General features: G+C 50.3%; 4 protein-coding genes across 4 annotated transcripts; 2 read left to right on the top strand and 2 right to left on the bottom strand.

Moving 5' to 3' along the window:
* Positions 1-74: 74 nt before the first annotated feature.
* Positions 75-1541, top strand: Aud_007192 (uncharacterized protein; the record flags this gene model as incomplete). The annotated part of the gene is made up of 1 exon (XM_043292085.1): positions 75-1541. One exon carries the CDS (start codon positions 75-77, stop codon positions 1539-1541), a length of 1467 nt encoding a protein of 488 aa, XP_043148020.1.
* A 711-nt stretch (positions 1542-2252) lies between these two features.
* On the bottom strand, positions 2253-5462 carry Aud_007191 (uncharacterized protein; the record flags this gene model as incomplete). Its single annotated transcript, XM_043292084.1, has 5 exons — positions 2253-4607; positions 4663-4946; positions 5034-5111; positions 5166-5249; positions 5324-5462. The coding sequence occupies 5 exons, from the start codon at positions 5460-5462 to the stop codon at positions 2253-2255; spliced, it is 2940 nt and encodes a 979-aa protein (XP_043148019.1).
* A 1735-nt stretch (positions 5463-7197) lies between these two features.
* psf3 (DNA replication protein PSF3) lies at positions 7198-8028 on the bottom strand (the record flags this gene model as incomplete). The annotated part of the gene is made up of 6 exons (XM_043292083.1): positions 7198-7265; positions 7322-7430; positions 7504-7693; positions 7755-7813; positions 7864-7932; positions 7987-8028. 6 exons carry the CDS (start codon positions 8026-8028, stop codon positions 7198-7200), a joined length of 537 nt encoding a protein of 178 aa, XP_043148018.1.
* A 2483-nt stretch (positions 8029-10511) lies between these two features.
* Aud_007189 (uncharacterized protein) lies at positions 10512-13211 on the top strand (the record flags this gene model as incomplete). Its single annotated transcript, XM_043292082.1, has 1 exon — positions 10512-13211. One exon carries the CDS (start codon positions 10512-10514, stop codon positions 13209-13211), a length of 2700 nt encoding a protein of 899 aa, XP_043148017.1.
* Between the last annotated feature and the right edge of the window lie 726 nt (positions 13212-13937).

Below are 13937 nucleotides of genomic sequence, written 5' to 3'. Positions count from 1 at the left end.
GAGCATATAGGGAAAAAAAGAAGGCATGAACTCTTCAACTACCTCCCACTTATGCCCGCCGCCTTTCCAGCAGGATGTCTGCAGAGAGTCCGGGACAGAAAACTGGCTTTCGAGCCTTTTTGACAAACGCTCTGCGACCGAAGAAATCCCGCCAAGTCCTCCGCAAGAACACCGCATCTACACCAAATCTCCGAGCGGCTGCACAACCGAGCATTGCCAGCGATGAAGTTCCTGAAGTTCCTCCTCTTGCGCCCTTGCAGGCTCATCGGATCAAGTATCGGGAGAAAAATGCACTGGTGGATACCCAGCTAGGCGAGACTCGCGACCCTACAGCTATGCTACATTCGATAGGCATCCTTGATACGGAAGATTCGGATGGCTTCGCATCAGACTTACAAAAAGACAATCGACCCCCCGGGGAGCCGATGATTGCAAGTTTATCACCAGATCTGTGGTCGCTTGTTGCAGAATATCTCAATCCGGCAGAGCGAGCCAGCTTAGCATTGGCCAGCAAGACGCTCCTCCTCCGCCTCGGCCGGGGGCCCTGGATGGCCTTGAACCTCCCCGAGAACCGCGAGTACAGAATCGACTTCCTGGTCCCACAGGACCGATACCTACCCCGTCATCTCCTCTGCATGACTTGCGGCCGATACCACCGCCGCACGCAGGAGGGCCACGAAAGGCTCGAGCCCGCAACGGTCGTCAACCCGCTCTACAACTGCCCGAACGCCCGCAACCCCCTCCTCCCCGCCCCACGCCACCGCATCACCCACTCCCGCATGCTGCACTTCACCTTCGTGCAGCTTGCGCTGCGCGCCCACCGGTTCGGCCCCGGATACGGCATCCCCCTCGAGTCCCTCTCCCGTCGCTGGCGACGGGACGGCTGGTCCCACCACACCCGGTACCACATCCACAAGGGCAAGCTGCTGATGCGGGTGGTGAGCTCGAGCTTCGCAGACCCAGACATGGCGCCCAGCTCGATGCGCCTGCTCCTGTACTCGCGCGAGGACTACTGGCCGTACTTCTCCGCGTGCGCGCACTGGCGCGACGGTGAGCTCATGGACGTCTGCAAATGCGCGCTGGGCCACGTCCCCAAACCCCGCGCCACAGCTGGCCTGCAGGGCCTCGAGCACCGTGCCAAGGACATCTACCACGGCCGCACGTACAACCCCAACGAGTTCGCGACCCCGTGCGCCAAATGCCGCCCCATGCGCCGCTGCCCGGACTGTCCGTCCGAGTACATGGTCGAGATCAAATTGACCGAGGACCGGTCCGAGCCGCGGAGTTTGCGCTTCCGGCATGCGATTGTGGTGACACGGTGGTGTGATCTGGGCGATGGGAGCTCGCCGCATGCATCGCGCGAGTGGGCCGCGTGTAATGGCCATCTGACCGGGTATGACTCGTTTGCGGTGCTGGGGAAGCGGTCCATCTCCGGGGTGTTTGAGTCGGCGTTCACGGATGATCATATACCGGGGCAGAGGATCATCTCGATGAATCCGAAGGGGAAAAGGCTCGGGGAGGCGGGGAATAGCTGGTATTGAGTGCTTGGTTTCTTTTTCCCCCCTAATTCTGGGGCTCTTGCACGGCTTTTATCATTTGTCATGGCGTATGAAAGGAAAAGAAAAGGAGTATTGTCCGGATAGCACTGGGTGCATTTTTGGAATGATATAGACTGGGTTTCGGTTTGGTTTTCTAGATTGATATTTGGGACAAAATCTTACAAACGTTGAATTCGTTATGAAAAATCCTAGCTGCCTCAGGTAGTCTACAAATAAGTTCTGAAATAGAAATGATTGTTTTGAACAAGCTCGCCCTTGAAGTCAAATGAAATCGTTATCATGTGCGACTTGTGAAAAAGCAGAGAGCAAGTGGTGCTGAAAAAGGCTCGCCGTGCAAAGGCGTACAAAGGGAACATAAATCAAAAAGAGAGGTGGTGCACTGGTGATAAGTTGGCAGACCTGCTGAACCATAACCAGGACAAAAAGCAGAAAAACGCCCAAATGCTTAGTATACCGTCTGAGACGTGTCATAACTCGATAGTAAATAATGCTTGCATTCCATGAAAACCGCCCATGCAATCGGTAGTCGTACAGTCCCACATGAAATTATCTGAATGAAAGTCTCGGGGTATCAAAGCAGGTCATAAAAGTCATGCATGAGATACATGCGACGTGATAAGAGAATTTAAAGTAGTATAGGACGGGTCATGTATTCCCGGGTTTGGGTACTTTTTCGTTGCTTCGCTGTATCCTTCAAGGTCGACGGGTTCTTCGCTCAATATATCGCGGCCGACGTGTCAGATCGTCGTCTTCTTGCTTTTGAGCCATATGTCTGGCGGATGCTGAGGTTTCCTGAAAAGCCCCATATGTACCGACGCTCTTCGCTGCCTCAGGCAAGGCAGTGGAGCTGTCAGGGCCCCACCGAGACATCGGCCGTTCCTTGCTGGTAGTTTGCGTAGTTGCCGTCGAGTCGGTCCCGGCTTTCTTATTATGAGAACCACTGCCGCTCGAACTTTTCATCCAACCAAAGCCAAAGATGCCAAGGGAGCTACGTCTCTTATGCCCCTTGCTGGCGGACGTTGACGGCCTGGCCGTTGATGAGTGTGACCAGAAGTTCGATTCTGTGAAAGAATGGGGAAGAGTCCTGCTGGGGCTGCTTGCAGTATTCGCAACAGCGTAGGTCGGTGCCGATACACAAAGCTCCCCATGAACCCGCTGGGGAGCATCCACAGCCTCGACGGTCTTGGCTATCTTTGGCGGTTCCATGACCCTGGCTTTACGAATGACAGGGGAGGGCGCACCGTCTCCACTGTCCTCCGAGTCAGTTATTGGGGATGGCTCAAGACGACGAGGCTGCGCCAGACGGCCTAGGAATGGTGGCCGAAGATTGATCCGTCGTCGATGTTCCCGTTCTTGATGTACAGGCTGTGTATTTGTATCTGATGGAGGCAAGGGAAGCGTGGGTATTTCTGGGACTCCCGCGTCACGGAAAGTCGAGTCCACACTATGCCTACGGGTTAGGAACGTGGATTGGCTGGGAGCCCGTGCCCCGGCCGCTTTAGAAGGATTCGGCGGAAGGCCGGTATAGGTCTTTGTGTTTGAAGACCTATTCTTCGTGGGCCGAGGGCCTGGCTTTGCCGCCTCGACCCAGTCTTGAGGAGTCAACGGCGGCGATAAAGATGACATGTCTGCTGTTGGCTTTTGAGTTATGGGAGCTGGCGGAGAGTAGTAGTTCTTCTCCATCTTTGATATGACTTTCTCAATCCCCACAGGGTTGAAAATAACGTCATCAACGTCGCTGAAATAACGCATACTTGGTTTTGGACAAGCTTGGTCAAACACGTAGTCCGTCTTGGATGGGATGCCGTTCAAGGGAAAGATAGCCGGGGTCGCTTCGCGCTCTTCAGTACTAAGACGAGGGAGAGTCACATCACTCATCGCAGGGTCAATTCTTTCCAAATCTCTTTGATCTGAACTTCTCGTTGTCAGCTCGTCCGCAGACCGTGGCCGGCCAAGTTTTCGCGGGGCAGAGAACTGCTGGTAAGGCTGAACCTTCTCCCTGGCGCTACTGCCATTCGATCTATTCGTCCCCGACGCACAGGCCGTACTCATTGTGTCCGGAGTAGGGGGTAATTTTGACCCTCCAAAAACGTCATCCAACCGTATCTTCTGGCGAGGGGCACTTGAGACCATGCCGTTCTTAATAGTGTAGTCGTCAGCTTCCCTTGAAGCATTGGTGTGATCTTGTCCCCTTTCTTTTGGGATGCTTCTTGTCGGAAATAGTTCCACTTGAGGCTGATTCCAACTAGAGCTGCGAATATGGCCGCTTGCCTGTATTTCGCCTTTAGGCTTCGGGGTAGTCTCACTTGTTCCCACTGATTTTTCCTGGTGGACGGGAGTGTCGACTTTGTTGAAAAGGGGCGCCTCGTTCATAGTGTCATAGGGCATGAGCTCGCTACATTCACTGAGAGCACTCAATCTGGGCGACTCTGGTTCCATGGTTTCAGTCATCGAGTTCATGCTCTCCGTCTTCGTCATAGCGCTTCTCGCAGAGCGCGAAAGATGTTCAGAGGTAACGTAGAGACTGCGTAGAGCCGCGGTGCTCTGCTGCTCTTCACGGAGGAATGAAGGAGCCCTGGTGAGAGAACGACCTCCCGAAGAAATTTTGTGGTTGTCCCCTTGCACAGTGGCCTTCTTAGATGAAGATCTCTCCGGTATATCTGGAGTGACACAATTCTTAGGTGTGGCTGCGTCTGGCCCATTGCTGGACGAAGGACGAGCTGTAGAGGCTCTGGACGAAAGGGTACTAGCCTCCAGCTCCTCCACTCTCGCTTCAAGTTGACAGATCAATTCCACGGCTTCTGTGACCGCTTGGTCTCGCTTATCGATCTCTTGTCGGAGCTGCTCGTTGGACTCGCGAAGTCTCTGATTGTCCTCTTCCACATCACGAAGCTCTTGCAGTTCCTCTTCTAAGTCGCGCATGCGCTGAATGTCTTCCTCCAGCTGCTGCATACGTTCCAGTTTTTTCTCCAAGACGGCCATCTGCTGCGCGCGATGGAAGATGTCAAGTTTCAGGTCAAAGTTTTGTTTGTTTATTTTTGAAATATACTGGCTGGGTGTCAATTTATGCCCTGGCTCATGACTCTTATCGCGGGTAACTTACTTGGTCCATCTCTCTGAAGCCCATCTCTCGCGGCTGCTTGAGTCCCGCCGATAGTGCGCTATTAATCTTGCGTTGTCTCTCAGAACCTGCATCTTCCTGGGACTGAGACTGAGTCTGGGTCTGAGACTGTTGAGAGCGTTCGGGTGTACGAGGCATGTACTCTGCACAGTCGTCTGGAGGAGGAGGACCCCGCGAAACTCGAGTCGCACGTTGCTCTCTTAAAAGGTCTTGTAAAAGCGTAGATGAAGGGTTCACTAAAGGTGTAGAAGCAGGTTCTGGGGTTCCTGCCGCACAAAGTAGTTGTCAGCATTCTCTTCTCCATGGTGGTACAGCTTCGCGGAGTGCAAGAGCAGCTCAACTACAACTCGTACCTGATCTGGACCCATGTTTCCTTCTTGTGGCACGAGGTGTTCCAGTCAATGGAGACTGGCTGTTGAACCAGGACGTTTCTGTGTACACGCATCAGCGCCAAGATACTCTTGTAGAACTCAGGCAAGCTTTACCGGAATCCAATCGCGACGGACTATTCATAGTGGACTTGCCCTTGACACGAGCAAGCGCCTCAGGAATTGGGAGATCGGGTTTGTCTGCGGAACACAGCGGCCAAATCAGTTCTTTTGTGTATTTCAAACGCGACTTGCGAAATCAAGGGCGGACTTACTGTTTGAGCAGTGTCTCAGGAATGCTGTACGGCGAGCAGGGACAGGCACAGAGGAAGAGGGCACGAAGGAGTGTCGCAAGGAAGAAGGGGTAGTTGATTGCACGGAAATTGTGCTACGCCGCTGGGGTTTCGAATCCATGCTGATGAGATGTAGATAGCTACCACAATGCAGGATCCGACTAATTTGCAACAGGACGGCCAGCCGTGTGTCCTCCAGGGATGGCAGAACTCTTCATCAAATTGGGGAAATCACTTCATCGATCCAGCAAGGGTTGACTCAAAGAGCTCTCGCGATACGGAGTACGGGCAGATTGGCGATGCGAGGGGCCCGAACTTTGAGGCTGGAGGCGCAACGATCAACGAGGAGAAAGAACGGTGGGTTCACGGTTCACCTAATGCAGGAGAGAGGAAGGTGGTGATATTGGAGAAGCACAGCGTCACATAGCCTTTTGGCGCGGTATCAAGTGAGGGGAAGATGAAGAGAACGATGACAAGCGCCTGTGACGAGTCAACTGTGAGACTGTAAATCATTAAGCTAAGCAAGAAACGGAGATTCCCACGATATGGAGGCTGGTTGGGGAATGTCAGGTGTTGCCATGCGACCGATTGTCATGCATTCAAGCAGTGGCTGATCTATTAATTTCTATCCCTTGAATTGCGACTGTTGTCACTCTTCGTTGTATTGTCGATATTCATCCTCATACCTCAGATAATACAGGTAATTGAGTCCGTCACCATTCACTTCTGCTATCAGGATATCAATTCCTGGAGAAAGTGAAGCTCCACCCTGAGTTCCCCTTCTTGGGGGATCAAAGAAAGTACCAATGGGGTTTCATCTCTTGCCAATCATCTTTGGCGCCTTTTTGCTAGTGTCCACTAAAGAGTAAGCACTGAGACTAAGGTACGGCTAAAATTGTAGGTAGCCTTTCATCCTGTCAGAACTCAGGGGCTGGACTCTTATCGACTATTATCTTGAATAGGAGTCAACCTTGAAGTCTGCCATGGTCGCAAATATCCCTTCACCTTCGACTTGATTGAAAGATACTGATGTACTCAATAATAGGAATGTGTACTATGTACTTCGAACTATGATTCCTTCTGGCTCAATTGCTCCGGTACGGACTATCCCCCGTACCTACCTCCCTTAGTAACAAAAGGAATATGACGCATCTCCTCAAAGCCCCGTAGACCCCACCAGGCGGGATGAACCACAGATTGCCCATGTGCGGTACCCCAGATCTATCTATCTACTGCACTTCAATAGAATACGGAACAAAACAGGAATATTCTGAAGACATCTGATTGATTGGTCGGCAAGAGGATCTGCCTGACTACGGATATTATATCATCGCCCCATTGCTTATCCTAGCATTTGCTTCGAAATATATTCAGCCACAATTGCGCTTCAATATGTACGACGTGCTCATATTCAATTGTGTTCTGCAAATTTATAGACCCAATGGACTGGGTTGCTACCACGAGTATCCATACTATGCACACGGCGACATTGGCTTCCACTTCTCTGGGTTTACTGAAGGCAATTGATGGTCCCCGAAAGCAAGTATTCCAATGATGTGCTAGTCAAACGATCTGGTTAATATCGGATCCCAAGGAACACAGACAGCCATGACCTGCATGGTGGCCAGCATTATATGAGTCAATGTCGAGCCAATTGCTTGAATCAGGGCTGACTATTCGGACAAACTAATACCGTGACGCTCATTCTTTGAAAGTCCTGTCCCATGCACCTACGGGATGAGATCGTGGAATCAATATCTTGGATTTCTATCATGAACAAATCAAAAAGAATTATTGTTAACACATTAAGAACGAGCACAGCTCAGTCCTTTACAATCTTTTCGAAATTGGCTCTATCATTTCTTCTTGGCCTCCCCCGCCCAGATTCGTGTCTCCTTTGCACTATCATGGGCCACGCGGAACACTAGTTGAAGACAATTAATAGCCGAGAATCGCGTGTCAGGGGATTAATTCACATACGCTGTCTTTCCGTCTCATCAAGTCCTCGAAGAAAATCTGCACCCTCCCCTAAAGCACCTTTGGGGTTATGCGCGTGGTCAGCAATCTCCGCTGCGCGCTTTTTGAATGTCTACCAAGACCAAAATTAGCAGAGAAAGGTAGAGAAGTTCATCAACTCACGCAGCCTGGTAGATTATACGTACGTTGATCAGAACATCCACCATCTCTTCCTCTTCAAAGAGGTCGAGCACCCGCTCGCTCAGACTGTAGAAGTGCGGTGCCAATGAGCGCAGATCGACGGTTCGGGGATCGGCTTTCAGCGCATTGATTACTCGGTCTGATAATGCTGATGGAAGGTCAAGTGTAACTAATCGTGAGGTCCCCAGACGTGCTCTTTCTTCGGAGTTAGCGGGAATCTACTTCATCAATAGCACATGTTGCGCAAGATCCTGACCCAATTGACAACATCACCCCCAGCCATAACGGGAGATCAATTCGACTCCCTGCCTTAATCTATACAATCGTCAAATTCTGAGTCCTTCTACCCGGCCATTATTACTCACATTTTCTCCAGGATTGCCCTCTAAGATGCCAAGCCCGGGCACCTCAAGTTCAAATGTGCAGGGCAGTTTCTGGTATGAGACCATTAGATCAAGGAGAATGTGTCAAGGGACCGACTGGCATACTTGAGCGTCTGTCAGAATAGAGTCAACGTCATAGTAGGACATTTTGAAGTCTTCTCTGAGTAGTATGATTGTCAAGGTGCCAATTTCAAAGGCAATGTCATTAATTGTGATCATTCTTGCTCAGCGGCGCGTACCGTTGTCGCGTGATCACGTGATCATTATACTTGAGATTATGCAGTGATACTCGGTACTTCTTGGCACTTCTCATAATCATTTGACCATCGTATGCTTCGGCTATCTCAGGGGCGTCATGTAAGGTCTACGGAGTAGTTTGACAATCTGTAACCAGAATTAATGGCATTATCACGACACTCCCCAAGCTAGGATCAGTAGGTTCTCTGCCACTGCGCGAAAGATATGGTTGCCAATCTTGGACCATCTTCCTTTTAAGCAGTACCAGACTCGTTTGATTTCAGAAAACTCCTTGTGCCTAACCGATGGACACGAACTCCGACGATAGGTACTGACCAAGAAGCATATGCTGAAAAAATTTACAAAGGAGCTTGATTTGGACGCGGTTTTTGATCCTTGGACCATCTCGAAGCATATCGCGGGCGGCTGGTATCATCCTAGAACTATACGCATCTACGACAACGCAGTCAACAAGGAGGGCCCTGAATGAATATGTTTACTGAATGCAGATTCTGAAGTCGACGACCGATGGACAACGAACATCCTGCAGCTTAGTCTAGAGGATCTGACAAGCGAATTCAAAGCTTTCGAAGATGTCTCACTACTGAAGGTACACCGTACCGAGACCAGAGGTCACAATGAACCTATGTGAACATTGATCTTTTTGTTCCTTTGTCTTCATCACAAACTTAATGGGACCCTATTAAAAGAGTCGCAAGTCAACGGATTTAGGTTGAATTGAAATAGGCGGACTGATGTAGATATAGACGGCCAGAGAAAGAAAGCATGAGATGTCGGTTCGAGCAAGAACGCTTTTGTTACCATTTCAGGACGAACCTGGAGGTTCTAGAACTAGGGATTTTCAGGGCCAACCAGTGGGGTGTTAATAGTGCGACTCCACCCGACAGTCACACTGCAAACATGTCTTAGATACTGGGAATTGTCTATCTATTATTCATGGAGACGAATTCGAATCATCTCGATGCCGTGTGTCTTAAGCTGACGATATCTTGATAGGTACGGAGCAGCTACTCTACCATCCGCCTTCTGTAGGTAGCTATATAACCAATTGTCGAGATAGCTCGGCAGATAACACTACCAATGACGCCGAATCGCAACCTGAGCCTATCATGGTATCAATACGACAACAGGCCGCATTTTGATTGTTCTCTGAGCTTATCGCTCGAATCAGACCCGGTTCCTGAACCCTAAAATGACGGTATAGAAGCGGAAAATTGGGGAGGGAACGTTGGAATACGTACGGTACCACCATTCCTTCTGTTTTCGGACAGATAGTGATCTGCGAGAGTCAGAATCTGTTAACATGCGTCTTGTCCCCGGTATTAATGCGCAGCCATGCAGTCTGAACACCATCATCTACAAATCTCAGCATTCTCTTTGTTCAGATAGGACAGCTACTTTGTTTGTTCGTGTCTCCAAGTCATATCTACCATCATCGCATGGCTTGGCGCTGGGTTTTAAAATGAGTGCCAGCTACGAGTAATCGGGTCTAGCCTAGGTATTTAGTTCTTGTCCGTTAATGCTGACTGGCTAGGAGGCATCTAATATCTTGAGACTAGGAGCTGCTAGACCCCTCTCTAAGTTCTAAGATGTCTGGAAAACCATCATCCTTCTCCAGTTCCTTGTTTTTGGGAAGACTTGAGTAAGAATGTGGCTCTGACTACATCATACCCTGCAAGATTTTTTTTCTTCTGCTCCATTGTATGCATATATTCGAGTCAGTCACATCCCGATCCAGAGATGGGCGTAGTACCAGTTAAACCCTACCTTACCTGCCTAGGTAGGTAGGTATCTAAGCACGTACTTGGGTTGTTATGTGTAACGGCAGTGTAATAATCATGCAAGCGGTATGGGGACGAAACAGGTGCAACATTAAACAGCTAGTTCCTTCTCATCCAAATATAGCACTTTATCCTGATAGCCGGAGTGGAGGTCTTACAATCCCGTACATACATACGTCGCTGCGAAATCTACCGTAATTTAATTTATCGAACGTTCAGCAGTCAATTCATTAATCCTTCTCCAATGATCAATCTAGTCCACATCTTCATCTTTTTCTCTCCCTCCTTTGTTTATCAGCTCCTTTAGAAGCTCCATATTATTCTTTCTTTTCTTTTGTTTCTCACCCTCGTTCCTACACTCTCAGCTTGCCCCTATCTTTCTATTACCCTCATATTATCACTCGCCTCCTTTGAGAAAGAATTGCATCTGATACACTCCTGTGCACTGCTGCATGAGGCTTGCCTTATTTCTTTCCAAAAACTCTCAAGCAATTATCGATAAATCCCCCTCACTTCCACTAGACCTTACCGGCTGCCTTGTGCTCTTGATGGCCCTTGGGGACGTCCACTACTTATCCACCACCAAACAGAATGGCTTACAACGCCGTTTCCCAGGCCGACGTCGAAGTGGCCTCCAACGCGAGCGACTCTGACGCCTCCCGCAGCCCATCGCCGCAGTCGCAACAGCGCCCCACCTTTCAGCAACTGCCCCTAGGTACAGACCATATCGGAGGAGGAAGTTATCTACAACCAGCAAAGACCGCAGAGGATATTGGGATTGGCAGCTTGAGCTCCATGTTACAGTCCATGACATCGACCAGCTACGACATGGTCGAGGACGACGACTACGAGGAAACGAACCTTAGTGCAGATCGACGGTCCGACGATCTTCGTCGCGTGATTCCTCCGCTCGATACTACTTCCCAGCCACAAGTGCAGACAGACTCCGATGAACCACCCCTGCGGACTCCGATCACCGATACGCCGGTACCTCTCAGCCATCCGACGCCAGATCTTCAATCCTTACAAGGAGCGTATGTCACTAATGTGGAGAGATTGGAGAGGAGTGCGGAACGCTTGAGCTCGAGCTCGGCGGATATTGCGAGTGAAATTCGAAAGATGAATCTCGAGCAGAAGAGGCGCTCGTGCAGCTCCGTCTCCAACTCTGTTCTCCATTACAACACGGAAGGCTCTCCCTTGAGGAACAACGTTTCCAGCCCTCAGGGCTCCACTCATTCGGCGTCTCGTTTGGCACAAGTGTCGGAAAGTGGAAATGAGGGTATTTTCACCCAGCCTGCGCTTAGGACTGCCCTTGAGCACATTTCTCCGCCTCAAGAGACCTTCTCGCCCCAGTTTGCCGCCGATTTTCCTGACCCACACGGTCATGGTGCAGGCTACGAGATTGAGAGGCCTTCGTCTGTAGCTTCTGGTGACACCTTTCAACAAGCGAGAGTTCTATTCACTGATTTTGACGGCGTTCATTTTGTTGACAAAGGTCCGGACCACATGCGCCATGTGTCGCTGACCAGACCGCCTCTCGCAAGTAGCTCCGAGTCGTACAAGGAACCACAGGCGGGAAATAATATGGTATACTACCCTGCACCTGTTCCGATGATGCTGAATTTACCGCCCCGGCTATCGCAACAACGTGATGCGGAACGGGAACGGGAGAAACGTCGCACCCAGCTCCTCAGCACAGTTGCTCCGGAGAACAGAAAATCTGCGCCATGGCTGTCTGGTCAAACTCAAGAAGAGGCGACCGGCCAGAAAAATTACAAGGATTTGCCTCCGCAACTTCGAGCGAGTGTCTTCTTCGACACGCCGGCCGCACCACTGGAAATCGAGGTGAAACAGGCATCGGCCGTTGAAACGCTTGAGAGTATACTGGATGCGTCCGCGCATGCCCCTGTCACTGCCTTCACAGAACATCCCTTCGCTGGAAACCTAGGGCCAGATGTGTATCGGAGCGCCAAGCCCAAGTCGTCCCATCCGAATCTCTCCGAACAAAGGAAGAAACGTGCATCTAGAACCAATCTCGTCTCTGAGTATCACGTTTCCAATCCTGACCTTAGAGCGGCCTCCATCGCGTCCCATCCATTACATAAGCAAACTGAAGCAGACGCTGCAGTTAGACATGGAGATGCCGCTCCACATGTCGATGATGATGCTTACGATGAGCAGTCAGAGAGCGATGATTCCGAAACAGGCGATGAAGAATCAGAGGAGGAGGAACCAGATTTTGAATACACAGGACCCCCGAATACTCTGCTAGCAGAGCTAGAAATGCGAAAGCAGGAACTTAAACAGCGGCGGCGGACAGCCGCTGCCTCCAATGGAATGCACTCCACCCTTCTTCAGCTTGAGGCTGTCGCCCAGAAACAAAGTGAGCACAGGCGACAGAAACCGGTTACATTAGCTTGGGAAGATCCCGACGTTCACAAGCACGAGGAGGATGAGGATGAAGACGTTCCCCTGGCCGTGCTATTCCCTGAGAAAGCCAATGTCCCCGACGAGGCCAGACCGTTAGGTCTCATGGAGAAAAGGGAATTGGAGGAGAGTGAGCCGCTGAGCAGACGTCGCGCGAGGCTCCGAGGAGATCCCTTGCCGTCAGCCAGCCTTGATAAGCGCCCAACCACCATGTACACTCACAATATGCCAGAGCCCACCCAGCCCGACAGCGGGGACGAGGAAGAGACCCTAGCGCAGCGCCTTAAGCGGTTGAAAGCCAAGGACCGCACCAGCACTGTCGCAGAGAGTGAGTTTGCCAGTGAAATTCTTGCCGAAATAAGCCATCTACACGAGGACGAACCGAAGAACGAGGAAACCGAAGCCGCGCCGGAAGACGAGACTCTGGCTCAACGGCGAGAGCGGCTTCGAAGGGAGGCCGCCGCTCAGAAGAAGTCGTCCCAAGCTCCAAGATACCGGAGAAGTATGGCGGACATCCTTCATGCCCGTCCGATCAGCGTCGGGCAACCGCCAACGAACGAGCCTGCTGCTCGTCGTGGACCGACCCATCAGCGTTCATACGACAACCGTCTATCAACACAGCAATTGCCGTTAAATTTTGGGAATCCAGCTTCGGCAGGATTTGCGCAGAACCAGGGACTAGCGGCGGCGAACCCTCAGACTTTTGGGATGGTGCACCCGAATACATTCTACAGCGATGCTATCTTGGGGATGAATCATTTGAGCTATGCTATGCCTCATAACTACCATTCCAAAGCCCTACAGCCAGTGATTGATAATGGCCAGCGGGAGATCATTGATCGTTGGAGGCAAAGCATCCGATAATTCTCCTCTAGCGACCTCAGCCTTGCTTTTAATGCTGTTTTTTCTTTCATTCATTTACGCTCTTGCATCTGATTCTAAGCGGTGTGCCATGGTTGTGATGCATTGAAAGCATAAGCCCTCATTGTATTGGTGATATCCATGTAGAATTAGCGATTTTGCTTTGTCTTGTGTAACCTCGATCTCTTCACAGACCTTTATTCAAGTCCAACCCTTGGTACTTGCATGAAACTGCAGCTCTGCGGTTCTCCGTATGTAGGGGTATGCTCTGCATTTACTTTGCGAATGTTATAACCAATCCAAAGCATGATTGATCTTCTAAGACATGACTATTTCAATCCAGAACTGTGAGGTTGATGTATGTTAAAGAATCAAAAATAGGTGCTGCCTAGCGAAACCACCGGCTGAATCAAACGACATAGACTTTTCTGCTGAAAGTTTGGGCTGACCCGTTGATGATGATAATTATCCGTTTTCGGATGATAGGTAGATAACGGATGACATTCCTTCTTCCACCATTTCTGTCAACAGCAACAATAAATAATGGAATAACACCAAGTTCTTCTCATGGCTAACCCCTTAGTCACTTTTCATTATTGGCAATCGTGCTTCTCATGATTCTATTCTTTATCATGCCTTTTGGATGACTATTATCTTTTAAATACCGAATATTACCAGTTCCCCCTCCTAATCTAATAATTAATTCCCCCCCTCAAATTGTCTCCTCTG

This window comes from Aspergillus udagawae (assembly GCF_001078395.1).
Source record: "Aspergillus udagawae IFM 46973 DNA, scaffold_5, whole genome shotgun sequence".
In the NCBI taxonomy this organism is placed as follows: domain Eukaryota; kingdom Fungi; phylum Ascomycota; class Eurotiomycetes; order Eurotiales; family Aspergillaceae; genus Aspergillus; species Aspergillus udagawae.
The sequence above is the reverse complement of the archived record's forward strand: the minus strand, read 5'-3'. Positions and strand labels throughout refer to the sequence as shown.